Below are 13,933 nucleotides of genomic sequence, written 5' to 3' on the forward strand. Positions count from 1 at the left end.
GGCCCACAGCTCCTTTTCCTCCACGTCTACAGTTGCCTGTTTTAACACGAACTTCGCTCATCCTGTTGACGGGGTTTGGGGGACCCGAGGCAGCTCTGCTCTGCCCAACGCTCAGCAGAAGGCGGGAGGTAGGGGTAGCCCCTGTGGACCCCGCTGGCTGGTGAGCCCCTGCAGGCCAGCTGGGAGAGGGGAGTCCTGCCAAGAGCCCGGGAGACTGGGCAGGCTGTGCGGTGTCCGAGCAGGCGGCCTCAGCCGGCCCCGCCTGGTCAGAGCCGCGGAGTCGTGAGCGGCCTGGGCGGGGGCGTGCGGCTCTCAGTCCAGGCTTTGCTTCAGGTCTCAGAGCCCGAGAGGCTGGCAGGGCTGCTCAGCAGGGGTCCCTCCTGATGCTTGTGTTCAAGTCATTCTGCCTGTCTCTACAGTAACTGCATCTTACCTGCCTGCGTGTGTGATTGTGTTCTGTTCTCCTTGTAGATGGAGGAGATAAAATTTAAAGACAGAGCAGTCTTCGTGCTGGAGAGAGAGTTAGGGGTTCAAGCCGGGCATGCCCAGAGACTCCAGCTCCAAAAAGAGGCTCTAGACGAGCAGCTGTCCCAGGTCAAAGAGACCGACCGGCACCCGGGCAGCCCCAGGCGGGAGCTTCCTCACGCAAGCGGTGCAGGAGACGCCTCAGACCACTCGGGAAGCCCTGTAAGCACCTCCCACGCTCGCCCGGCCGACCCAGAGCCCAGACTGCCCCGCACGCGGCTCGTGGTCCCGTGGGCAGCTCCCTGGGGAGTCCCGAGCCCAAGCCTTGGGGACTCTGCCCATGTCTGCAGCCCACAGGCCAGAGGGACCCTCGGCTTCTCTGAGGCTGAAAGGGCCCAGAGACTTCTCTCTCTTCCCTCCTTGCTGCTGCAGCGTAGCACTGGCCTTGCGCTCCCCTGGCCCCTCCCATGGGCCTCGAGCTTCAGGCTTCCAGCTGTGCCCGCCTCCACCACCAGCCCCAGGTTGCTAAGGGGCCCTCCTTTGCTGCTGGGGGAGGTGGCCTGGCAGCTCCATCACCGCACGCAGGCTCTGCCCTCCGCTGGCCCTGACCATCCTGCCGTGGTTTCTGTGCTCGTGACCAGCTGCCCGGCACCTGCCTTCCTTGTGACCACGCCACTGTCCGCGCCTCGGGCTGCGTGACCATGAGGGGCTGTGACCCCACCCATCTCCTCTCACCGCTCCTTATTCAGAGCCCTCTGCGGGGTCCCAGGAGTCTGGAAAGGGTCTACATTCCACGGACCCTCCACACAGTCCTTCCGGGTCGGCCCCCCGCCTCTCCTGCACCTGCTGAATGAGGGACTGTCCCCCGGTCCTTCCCGGACTCGCGTCTGTTTGCTTTGAGGACAGAGCTGCGTTTGAGCCGAGCCAGCCCTAGGGCAGTGATTGTTCAAGAATGGAGCATGACATTTTACAATCTTGTTATATAAATGGCTTAACTGGGTTAAAACCAGCTCTGGCACCCGACAGATCCCATTAACTCCAGAGATTCTGAAACCAGATCAAAATGTTTCATTGATTTTTTTTTAGTAAGTTCCAGTGGCTCCCGAAGTGATTTTTTAGAAACTCAATTTGAGGGACCACTCTTCCTGGGAATCCCACTTTCGAAAGTCTTAAGCTGAACATCATTTCCTGGGTTCACATTATAATTCAAGGAAAGTGAGGCCCCCGCTACAGTGCAGGGCAGCCCTCCCCGACCTTGAAAGCTGCAGCCGGCAGCGGCCTCGTGAAGCATGGTGCTGGCTTCTTGGGTTTTCTCAGCGTCTTGCCCACCTGCGGCACCTGTGTGCGCACGCCCTCGCCCCGTCTGCACTCTGAACAGTTCTGCTCCTGCACTCTGTCCCCAGCGTGCAGCCCGCAGTGCCCCCAGCCATTAGAATCATGGGCCATCGTGACACAGAAGTGCCTTGGTTTCCGTGGTGTGTTGGGACTTGCCATGGTTTTTGTGTCTGTGTCTACGAACAGTTATTTGCAGTTGATTTTTGTTTTAGGAACAGCAGTTGGATGAAAAGGATGCTCGGCGTTTCCAACTTAAGATTGCGGAGCTGAGCGCGATCATCCGGAAACTCGAGGACCGCAATGCCCTGCTGTCGGAGGAACGGAACGAGCTGGTGGGTGGCCTCGGGCCTCTAAATTCTGTGGCCTATGCCTGCCGTGGAGGGGGAGCTGGGGCATCCACTTCCAAAGATTGCCATGGAACAGAAGAGTGATGGTGACAGGGCATTTCCAATAAAACTTTATTAACAACATCAGGTAGGGGACCAGATACAGGCTGAGGCACTGGTTGGCTGATTCCGTGTGGCACGTGGGGGCTGACACGTGGGGCACGTGTCTCTGTTCTGGGTGTCGTCTGAGACGTGTGACGACCTCGCCTGCTAGTGGCGTCAGTCCTTATGGCCACAGAGGTTCGCCAGTGACCTGGCTGCTGGGACATGAGCTCTCCCAGGTGGCGGAAGGCTCACGGACTGGGCTGTTTCCCTGTTGCTCTTTCGAGCAGAACAGAGTGCAGTGCCAGACCACTGAGCTCCATGGAACACAAGGCTTGTTCTGCTTGCTTTAACACCTCTGTTTGGAGGCTGCTGGTTCTCTGTGATGCTTTTAAACATCGTAATATATAATTAATCTTGTCTTTCAGTTAAAGCGTGTAAGGGAAGCTGAAAGTCAGTACAAGCCATTGCTGGACAAAAACAAACGCCTTACTCGGAAGAACGAAGATCTGTCCCACAGTTTACGTCGGATGGAAAACAAGTTAAAATTTGTCACCCAGGAGAACATAGAGATGGTAAGGAGCCCACTTTTGTGTAACTAGCCTCTTCTACGCGAGGTCTGATAGCAAGATCAAGGCTTTGGTCTCACGGGCGTCTGTGGGGCTGGGAGCTCGCCGGCAGGGAGGCCCGTGACCAGTGGGGTGACCAGTGACAGGGCTTCTGAGGTACAGGCAGGCAGGGTGAGGAGACCCCAGCTGCCCTTCAGCGGTCGGGCACCTCATTCCACATGTTGTGTGGTCTGTCTGGTTTTCAGAGGCAGAGAGCAGGGATCATACGGAGACCCAGCTCCCTGAACGACCTGGATCAGAGTCAGGACGAGCGGGACGTGGACTTCCTGAAGTTGCAGATCGTCGAGCAGCAGCACCTCATAGACGAGCTCTCCAAGGTGACCGCTGGGCGCCACCCACCCGCTGGCCCCGCTCTCAGACCCACCCCTCTCTGATGCCCACAGTGCACCCGGCACCCACAACATGGGCCAAGTCTCTCCCCAGCGGTTGGCTCCTGCCCCTCCAAATCCCTCCCCTTCCTCACCTTCAGGATTGGGGCTCTCAGAGCAGCAACACTGCCTGTGTCCACCCCAGGCCTCTCACAGTGTTGGAGGCAGGATCCAGAGTCAGGGTGGGATAGGGCCGGGCTCCCGCCAGGGGTGCTGGGGAGGACAGGAAGCTTCCGATGGCCGCCAACCACGTTCCTTTGATCTCAGCCATCTTCCCAGCCCCCTCCCCTTCTCTGGGCACCGCCCATCCCCACCCAGGATGGTCTCCTCTCAAGATCCATAACCTAGCCAGATTGCACAGACCCCATTTCCAAACAAGGCCACAGCCCCAGGTCTGGGGATGGGGTGTGGGCATGTCTTTCTGGGGACCCAGCCTCCATCTACGTCCCCCTCTCCCTGCAATCCCCACCCCCAGCACAGCTTTTCCAATAGTCCTTCCTCAGACCCCCATCCAGTTACCCTCATTAGGGCACCTCCTAGTCTGTGGGACCCAGACGGACTCCAAGGTCAGATCAGTTCAGAATCAGCTGCTTGGGTCGTTCTGTGCCCTTGCTGGTGGCGGGGGTGGTGGAGTGGGGGCTGAAGAGAGGACAGTAGCGGAGCTCTCTGTCACTTCCCGCCCAGTGGTCAGGATGGGCTCGACACCCACAGGCCCTGGTGCCCGGGCTTCCCCAGAGCTGGCCAAGCCTGGTCGCCCACGGAATCCTCTGCCCAGGCCGCCCGTCTCTCAGAGCGGGGGTCCCGGGAGCCGCCCTGTGGGCTGGAAGCGAGCTGCACGGCTCACGGGGGTGGGGCCCTTTTTACTAAGGACGGTGAGTGGTTCAGGGGCTGTGCCCGCCCTGGGAGTAATGTCTGCTTTTGGAGACAGTGGGAGCTTGTTCTCGGTGGACATTCTCTGAATCACCAAACTCAAGGTGAGCCGTTGCGTTCGGGCTGGTGAGCGTGGCAGGCGGAGCCGGGGCCTAGAGGGCGTCCCAGGCTCACGGCAGCCCATCCCAGCAGCCCTGCTGTCTCCTTCCAAACCGGCTGGGCCCGTGCAGCCGTGCAGTGAGAGCTCTGGAAAGGGCCACCTCTTTGCCCAGGTGAGCCTGGCCCCTGTGCTGGCATCCCTGAGCCGGAGGGGCCGTCCTCACCTGTGAGCTCACACACACACCCGACCCCGGAGGGCTTGTGTCCGTGAGGGGGGCCGGGCTGTGAGGGCTCAGGCCGGGACAGGGCCCTTGCATTGAGCTGAGCCCCGGGGTGTCTTGCTGAAGCCCCTGGCCCTTGGCTCTCCCATGCCCTCCAGCCCAGTCTCCCCGCATGCCAGGCCAGGCCAGGCCAGGACCGGACCCCTGCCCCCGCCCCCACGATAACCTGGGGCTTGGTGCCCTGGGTCCCTGTGGGTCACACCCAGAGTGACCAGTCACAGCAGAGAGTTGGCCTGGCCCCAGCATGAACTGCTGCCAAGGCCAGCACCCCTGGCATGACCACCAAGCCCCTCTGATGTGGAGGCGGCTGTGCTGTCCGGGGGCAGTCCTTCCACCGAGCAGGTGGTGTGTCCTGGGCAAAACTGTCCTGATTGTAAGTAGGTGGCTCACATTTCAATTTGGCAAAAATATTGCAAGACATCCCAGAGGAGGCCGCCGGAGGCTGCGCAGGGGAGCTGAGGCTCCAAGAAAACCCGAGAAAGGGGGCTGTGGGGTCTCCTCTGGTCGGGCAGGAGGCTCTGGGGTGCAGGCCTGCTCTGCACACCCAGGAAGGCCGTTCAGGGCCCTCACAGGCTGCAGCAAGGCAGCAAGAGGGGCATGAAGCCTGCAGCCCTGCTGGGATCTCCCCGCCGAGAATAGGTGTGAGAGCGGCCTCTCCACGCCCCTCCTCAGAGCGGCCTGGGGCCCTCGCCTCCCGGACAGTGCAGCCCCATGTCCCTGGAGACCCACCTGGACCTCGACCTTCCAGCCGGCGCCTTGCGCCAGGCCGCCCGGCACCTCAAAATGGAGGTGCTGGGGTGCCCTGGGGAGCAGCCAGCGGACCTCCTGTCCTCTCCTGACGACCCTGCGCCATCTGAGTTGACTGAATGGGGTGTGAAGTGACTCCAGGAAGGTTAGGGGGACGCAAGGGGCCGCAGCGAGGGGGCAGTGGTAGGGGGGCCCTGACGTCAGCCAGGGGCTGGGCTCCTGGGGCCCCGCGTCTGGGGCTGGACGAGAAGGTGTGCGGGCCCACCGTGGGCGTGTGTGAACCTCCTCTCAGCCGTCATCACGGGTCCCGGGCTTTGTCGGAGACGGGGCTCTCCCAGGAGATTGAGAAGTCCCAAGTCTAGGCCTTGCCGCTCCGGGGGGACCCTGGCATTAGCACCTCTATGAAGCGGCCCTCGTCCTTGAGAAGCCGGACACCTCGCAAACCGACACAGGTGCCCACGCCCCGACCACGCCAGAGCTCCGGGCCCTGTGAGCTGCCAGCAGCCTCTCGGGTGCCCAGGCCGAGTCCAGCAGGGCTGACGTGAGCTCGAGGCTCCAGGCGTCATGCAGGCTGTCTGGCAGGGCCCCACGGCTCAGGCCTCGTCAGCCACTGGATTCTCAGTGGCCAGTTCTAGGCCCAGCGCCCGAGAACCCATCTCTGTACCCGCCTGGAGCCGACACTGCAGAGCCCAGTCCACCTCCATCCAGCAGCCCCAGCGGTCCTGGGGAGGCCTGCCCCAGGCCCAGAGGTCACAGCGAGCTGGCCCAGCTCGCCGCCTGCCAGTCCCGGCCGACGTGAGTTTATAGCTTACTGTGCAAACCAAGAAGAAACCCTCGGAAGCGCTCAGAACACTCAGCAGCATCCCGAGTCGGCATGCGAGGGGACCGTGGCCACCTGGACAGACGACCTCCTGGTGGACTGGAAGAGGTCAAGCTCTAGACAGTGACCTACCACACCCAGGTCAGCAGGGGCAGAAACCAAACGCTTTCCACGTTCACTTCCTCAAGCCTAAGGGCTGAGATGGGCATGCCCTTGGAGTGTCCTTGGGGATGTGAGGGGACAGCCCAGCCCTCTCCACAGGAAGTGAGCTAAGTCCCTGGCAAGACCCTCACAGGGCCCAGCAGAGCCTGGACCTGCTGCCCTGGCTGTGGAGGCTTGTGGGTCAAACGGGGAAGGGGCATTCCCCACCCGACAACCAGGGTCTGGGGGCATACCCTTCCCCTGAGCCATGTCTGCAGTCCTGCCTGACCCTGAAGGTGGTCAGCCTGCACACCCCTGGGCCCTTCGGGGCTCCAGACTCTTGTCAGCAAACAGGGACCCAGTCGACAGCTTTCCTCCACGTGGAACTGACCTCCCTTCTGGAGCCTCTGGGACAGTCCTGGGCCCGCGCTTCACCGCGGGGGCAGGACGCCGGGGTCGCACATGGGCAGACCCAGTCCTGCTGGGACCGGCCACTCCCAGACACGGGGTCCTTGCCCTGCTCTCGGGGCTCCAGGGAGCCGGGAGGACTATGGTTGATTTTTTTTTAATTTCACAGTCTTTTCTTCTGGAGTGATCTGTTCTCCCCCAAGTTTATTTTTAAGTTTATTTCACTGATTCCAGATCTTCAGTCTTACTCAGAACAGCAACATTTAGGTCCATCAGTTTACGCCTGCGGATGGCTGTTGGCGCCTCCCGGAACTGTGGCAAGCAGTGCTTCCCACCTCACTGTGCTTTACACACCCTGGGCTTGTGGTTTTGCTGGTCTCTGACCCAAGAGCTATCGTAGAGGATTTTCTTTAATTTTTAGCTGCTGGGGGTCTCCATGTAAGCTGTCAGGGTGCCCAGTCCAACAGGGAGGAGGGCTCCAAGCCCAGCTCCCCCTTATCCTTGGGTGGCTCTGGTCTGGAGCCAGGCCCCTCTGTCCCTTCTCCTGGGGGTAGGGGGCACCGGGATCCCTCTCAGAAGTGACGGTCAACATACCTGCAGCCTGGCCCCAGTGCATAAGCTTAAACTACTTCACGGCTGTAATCAAGTTGTCATCCACGTCTAATTCATTTCATTGCAGTGAAAATACATGATCTCTGTAAAAAAATTATTTTTGGAATTACTGAGTCTAGCAGGTGGCACCAGTGGTAAAGAACCCACTTGCCAATGCAGGAGACACGAGATGCAGGTTCGATCTCTAGGTCGAAAAGATGCCCCGGAGGAGGGCATGGCAGCCCACTCCGGTATTCCTGCCTGAAGAAGCCCATGGCCCGAGGAGCCCGATGGGCTACTGTCCGTAGTGTCACACAGAGTCGGACATGACTGAGCGACTGAGCACACACACACAGTATACAAACGCAGTTTAGAAAGCTCTAAGTATGCTTGCAAACAAATCTGTTCTTTATATGACACATGGCATTTGGTGGGACAAGTAGTTCTACTTTGTTATTTAAATCTTAATCTCCCCCAGTGTCATTATCTCCCAGAACGAATGGACCCTGTAAGTGGACCTCGGCATCCCGAGTGTCTGCTGTCTTACTTGATATGCTGTTCAAACCCAAAGCTCCGTGCCTTCATGCTCCACCACGTTCTGTTACATCCTGTCTCCTCTCACCTTGCCAGCTCCTCCTCCTTCATGGAAACCAGGCCCCCCTAGAGCTTACCTCCCCGACTACCTGCAAGTCTTTTGACTCCAGAGATTTGTTCTTCTGAGTCATGAGAATGGTGGCGTTGTGTCTCCTTACACAGGGCTGTGATGTGAGCTCCATGACCTGTGTCTGTGTGTCGTCAGTGTGTGTTGATGGTGTGTGTGTGTGTTGTGTTGTGGGGGGATCCACCAGGTGCCGTGCGGTTTTGTGTTCCTCCCTGTCTTTGGGGGTCTCTTACTGGAAGTTTAAGAGGACACCTGGCGTAGCAAGTTGCAGCCACATATTTTTAATGGGAGACTTTTTTCCAAGTGATTTTGAAGTTAATGAAAAACAACACAATGTTTTTATTCCAGAAAATGGCTTTCATAAATCTTTTTATTTTCCGTTGCTTCATGAAAGACACACTTAGGAATAAAAAAAAAGATGCAGAATCAACAAGGTATAATTTCCTGTCATTATCCATCTTTAGGAAGCAATTTCCTCCCTAAATATAACAGCATCCTAACACTTGAAGCAGAGAAAAGAACCCACAGACCAGGCGAGGCTGTGAGTCCAAGGTCGGAAACAGCAGGACCGTCTCTTGCTGACCTCATTCTGGGAAACACAGGACCGCGCGCCTGCAGCTGGACAGCCCTGGGTGGGGGAGACCAGCAGGCCGACCAGGAGGGGCAGGGCCTCCGCCTCCTGGCGTCTGCTGCTCGTGTTTGCTAGGCAAAGGCAGCCAAAACCACAAGGAACTGCTGGGAAGTTTCAGAGTCAGGGCTTGTGAGAACTGCCCTTTCCGGCCAGAGGGCTCTGGGGTCTTGGTCCGGCTCTCCACGTCCACTCTCACCCACCCCAGCTCCAAGCGGCCGGTGGTTCAGGCCCACCCACCACAGAGTCGCCTCGCGCCCCGCCCCCCCAAACCTGTGCTCCCACAGAACTGCTGTTCCCACCCCACACAGGCCCTGCCTTCAAGTGGTCCTCCTCCTCCCCTCTCAGCCCAGGGGCGCTGGGAGGCCTGGCCGCCAAGTACTGGTGTGCAAACCTGCTGTGCGGAAAGCGCCAGTGAGGCGATGTCCCTCAGGCTCTTTCCCCTGGACCAGAAGATGCTGAAGAAACGGCAGTTCACTCCAAAGGACCAAGGCACCCACACACACGAGTGAGCACGTACACATGTGACAGACACTACACTGTGCACAGGGCACATACACACGAGTGAGCATGTACACGTTGCACAGGCATACACACGAGTGGGCATGTACACGTGTACACAGTGTGTACACACACGAGTGAGCACATACACGTGCAGACAGGAGCACATACACGTGTGCACAGTGCACATACACACGAGTGAGAATGTACACATGTGCACAGTGTGTGCACACACGAGTGAGCACATACACGTGTGCACAGTGCATATACACACAAGTGAGCTCATGTGTACACAGTGTATATACACGCGATTGGGCATGTACACGTGTGTGCACAGTGTATACCCATACGAGTGAGCATGTACACACATGCACAGTGTGTACACATATGAGTGAGCAATACACATGCACAGGAGCACATACACATGCGCACAGTGCACATACACATGAGTGAGCTCACGTGTACAACAATGTATATACACATGAGTGAGCATGTACACACGTGCACAGTGTGTACACACACAAGTGAGCACGTACACGTGCACAGGAGCACATACACGTGTACACAATGCACATACACACGATGAGCATGTACACGTGTGCACAGTGCACATACACATGAGTGAGCTCAGTGTACACAATGTATAATCACATGAGTGAGCATGTACACATGTGCACAGTGTGTGCACACACGAGTGAGCACATACACGTGCACAGGAGCACATACACGTGCGCACAGTGCACATACACACAAGTGAGCATGTACACGTGTGCACAGTGTGTGCACACACGAGTGAGCACATACACGTGCACAGGAGCACATACACATGTGCACAGTGCACATACACACAAGTGAGCTCATGTGTGCACAGTGTATATACACACGAGTGAGCATGTACACGTGTGCACAGCATATACACATGGGTGAGCTCACAGTGTATACACACATGACTGAGCATGTACACATGAGCACATGAGCACACACATGTGTGCATAGGAGCACATGTGCCTACACACATGTACGCACCCAGCACCCTCCCCCATTCCACACATGTGTCCCCAGGAGGGGAGGGGAGGCGCTTCCACACAGCCAGGTGTCCAGTGACACAGGGCGGGACAGGTAGGCGGATTCCCCGCTCCCTCTGGCGAGGTGACCTGCTCTAGAAACCTTTCCAGTAACAAACTGCCCGGCCTGCCAGTTGCACACAGGAACTGGGCTGCTGGGGGCAGGACCAGCCTGGGACATTCGGGAGGCACCTCGGGTGCTCGGTGCCAGGGAGAGATTACCAGAGGCCGTGGGCCAGGGCTGCCCTGGGGGCCGGGGAGGGGGAGGGTGGGTGGCCCCCAGGCCTGCAGGGAGCGGGGACTCAGGCCTGGCCCCCGGGGCTCCACGCAGCTCCGCAGGAGGTGAAGGTCAGGTCATGTTCTTTGCTGAGGCTGGAATTCTGACATCAGATTTTCCATGCTCTGCTTGGAGGAGGAGCTGGCAGTGCAGGCGGGGAATAGCGGGCGGGGCGGAGCGGGCAGGGGCCTGGAGGCTGCCAGGCACCCACAGCTCAAGGCCGAGGGCTCCATTGGCCCTGGCCTGACTGTGCCCAGGTCTGGGCTGCCCACGCTCAGCTGCCTGGCGCATCCCGGCCATCGGCCAGCGTGCGACTTTCTCATCCCGCAGGGGCCTTGCTGAGTCACACGGGGCTGCGTTAGGGACTCTAAAAATAGCCTGATGGCCGGGCCAGTGCAGGAGTTATTAATAGGCTTGGACAGAGCCCCTCCCCCAGGGGGCCTCCCTTCTAAGGGCTGGAAGAGCTTCGGCCTTGGCCAGGGAGCCGGAGCTGCTGGCCATCCCACCTGCACGCTCTGGCCCGTCCACCCTTCAGGGCCAGGGCTTGCTGCTCCTTCATCTGAACCCCCCGACACCCTCTTCTGCCCCTAACCCCACAGTGTGCCCTGAGGGTGCTCTCCAAGCTCAGAGTGCCCCCAAGAGCCTGCAGACGGGGGAGGCCTTCGTTCAGATGATCGGGGATCTCGAAGAGAGCCCAGAGCGAGGAACTGCCCCAGCCGCGGCCACTCTGGGACGGGAGGGTCTGGAAGCCCAGGCCCCAGCCCATTACCACACTGGGGGTGCGGGGGTGTCCCTAACGGCCAGGCTGTGTTTGTTTCCACAGGAAAACCATCTGCCAGGCAGCACCTCTTGGGCCCCCTGTTCCTGTGAGCCCGTGGACCTCGGAGTGGCCGTGTCCTCCAGTGCAGGAGCAGGGACCCCTGACACGGTCTGCGGGTGGACCCCAGAGTAGAAGGCTGTGCTCCAGGCCCCCCCTGAAGCTCGTGGATGAGCCTCCAGACAGGGGGCTGACCCGAGGGCAGGCACTGCTGGGCCAGAGGACCCCCCGCCAGGCTCCGGCCACTTCTCCCTCTCCCTGTCACCCACCATCTGACCTGGCACTTTTGTAACCGGAGGCTTTGCGACTGAGAAAACCCCAGTGCACACTCAGCCACTGCACCACCGACCCTGGGACCCCTGGAGGGGCGCCCGCCCCAGGGCTGGACTCTGGGGCCCCAGGAGGGGCGCCTACCCCAGGGCTGGACTCTGGGCCCCAGGAGGGGCGCCTACCCCAGGGCTGGACTCTGGGACCCCGGGAGGGGCGCCCACCCCCAGGGCTGGATTCTAGGGCCCCGGGAGGGGCGCTCACCCCAGGGCTGGACTCTGGGACCCCGGAGGGGTGCCCACCCCCAGGGCTGGACTCTGGGGCCCCAGAAGGGAGCCCACCCCAGGGCTGGACTCTGGGACCCCGGGAGGGGTGCCCACCCCAGGGCTGGACTCTGGGGCCCCAGAAGGGACGCCCACCCCAGGGCTGGACTCTGGGCCCCGGGAGGGGCGCCCGCCCCAGGGCTGATTCTAGGGCCCCGGGAGGGCGCTCACCCCCAAGGGCCTCTGGGCTCTGTCTGGCCTCCTCGAGGCCTAGAGTGGGGGGAGTTCCACACTCTGGAAGGGGGAGGAGAGACGAGGGAGGTGGTGAGAGGCAGAGGAGGAGAGGAGGGCCCGGATGGAAGCAGAGAGCAAGCGGCCCTCCCGGAGTCCGCGCTGCAAGCAGGATTTCTAAAAACAGATCCAGCGCTGGAGGGTAACGCCCGGGCTCATGCGGCCCTGCTCTCCAGATCAGCGGGACGAAGACCCCCGCAGCATTGAGGAGAAGCCCACCCCACCCCCAACCTGCCCTCCGCGTCCTCTGGGGGGAGGCCCAGCCCTTACGCTCCGCTCTCCTTCTCCACGGGCTGGCCGGCAGGGCAGGGCCGGTGGACCCAGGGCTGGACGTGTGGCAGCAGGTGGTGGCCGAGCAGCAGGGCGCGTGCATGGACGATGCTGCACGCTGCCCTGCGGTGGTGTCAGGGCCGCCGGGGAGGCCCTCAGCCCCCCGGGGCTCCAGCTCCCACGGGCAGATGGCCCCGTCCCTGCCCTGTTCTCTTTCCTCTCTGTGGCCTCCCTTTGCCGGGCCAAGACCTTGACCTTGGCGGGGAGTTCCCACCTGCCCCCTTATCAGGCCTCTCTTCCCCTGAAGTCTCCCGTCCAAGGGCAGCGCTCACTCTGAGCAAAAAGGTGGATGTGGATGTTCAATCTTTCGTCAAGGCTTGTAGGCAGGTGGGCCAAGACTCCCACTTACCCGGCCACCCACCCCTCCTCCACCCTGGGCTCAGAACCTACCCGGCTCCTACTGGGAGCCGCCCACGATCCCGGAAGGGTGGGTGTTGGGCAGGTCCACATCCTGATACGCTCCCGCACCGCAGGCACTGCAGCCTGGGGTGCTGGCTTTGCGGGTCCTGACGCTGCACCGCTCACGCAGGGCGGTGTCTGTGGCAGGGTCCCCTCCTGTAGGGTCTCTGTTGCTGCAGGTCTCCGCCAGGCTGAAGCCGGGGGGACACCGGGGGCTGGGTGGAGTCGGACGCTAGGAAGGGGCCCCGTGTGGGCACTGGCTGGAAGCCAAGGCAGGGGCCCCGTGTCCCCTCCGCCTCTGGGAAGAGCGCCTGTGATTGGTGATACACTGAGATGCTGGGGGTGGGGCGCTGACATCAGCCGTTCGCAGGTGGGTGCCCACGCCCTGGGCGGCCCTGGGCCGTGGACGGACCTGTTCTTGTCCCAGCCTCTCTGATCTGCCACCTCACAGCCCGGGCGGGAGAACAGTGACCTTTGTCGGCAGAGCAGCGGCCAAGGACGGGGCTAGCTGAGGTGGGGCTGGACAGCCACCCCGCTGTGCACTGCTCACGGCCCGGTGATTGGTTGGCAGGGGCGGCTCACACCCACTTTCAGGCCATAAATTACTTTTTCAGGAGGAAAAGCTCGCGTTTAGCCAGAAGGTCTGGGAGGCAAGCGTGGAAACGCTCACTTCTTCTAAAAGGTCAATGACCCACAGGCTCGATGGGAGGCCCCGCTGTGGGTCAGGGGTGAGCATGGGAATGGGGAGAGACAGTCCTGGCACGGGGGCCCGCCTCGCCCTTAGCCTCCCTGTCTCACCCTGGGTGGCCGTGGGCACTTGGGGATGACTCTGCAGGCGTGAACAGGTGCTGTCCCAGGTCCCTGGAGGCTGCCTCCCTGAGGGTGGCTGAGCCCCTCTCCAGCAGCCTGACTGAGGGCTCCCTTGTCAGCGTCTGTAAGTCACAGCAGGCCCCACCAGCCCCAAGATTCCTGGGTCACCCACCAGCCCCATAGACCTCATTCCTTTTCTTCTCTGGAAACGAAGCAAGGGCTGTGCCCCCGGCTGTCGGCTCTGCCCTGCCGCGTCCAGGGGTCCGCTGTGCATACGAGTGCTTTTCTGCACCACTGCTGGAGGCAGCATGAGCCCCATGATGACCGTGTAGGCGGGACAGGGCAGGCCCGCTGGGGGCCAGGCCAGGGTCCAGCCCTGGGGAGGGCGCCCCTCCCGGCCTAGAATCCAGCCCTCGGGGCGGGCGCCCCTCCCGGGGCCCCAG

At 60.8% G+C, this 13,933-nt stretch overlaps 1 protein-coding gene across 14 annotated transcripts in view; it reads left to right on the forward strand.

The window, feature by feature from the left end:
- Window positions 1-13,933, forward strand: part of JAKMIP3 (Janus kinase and microtubule interacting protein 3) — a 138,846-nt gene that overhangs the window by 55,260 nt on the left and 69,653 nt on the right. For 11 of the 14 annotated variants that reach the window (XR_009493050.1, XR_009493051.1, XR_009493052.1 and 8 more), the window contains 4 exons: window positions 472-687; window positions 2,013-2,132; window positions 2,657-2,803; window positions 3,043-3,174. Coding sequence is in view for 10 of the 14 variants with exons in the window: in XM_059882125.1 (XP_059738108.1) it covers window positions 472-687; window positions 2,013-2,132; window positions 2,657-2,803; window positions 3,043-3,174 (615 nt within the window). In the remaining 4 variants the exon portion in view is untranslated. The remainder of the gene's footprint in view (window positions 1-471; window positions 688-2,012; window positions 2,133-2,656; window positions 2,804-3,042; window positions 3,175-13,933) is intronic. The other 3 variants (XM_059882129.1, XM_059882132.1, XM_059882133.1) reach the window with 3 other exon arrangements.

This window comes from Bos taurus, chromosome 26 (genome assembly GCF_002263795.3).
Source record: "Bos taurus isolate L1 Dominette 01449 registration number 42190680 breed Hereford chromosome 26, ARS-UCD2.0, whole genome shotgun sequence".
In the NCBI taxonomy this organism is placed as follows: Eukaryota; Metazoa; Chordata; class Mammalia; order Artiodactyla; family Bovidae; genus Bos; species Bos taurus.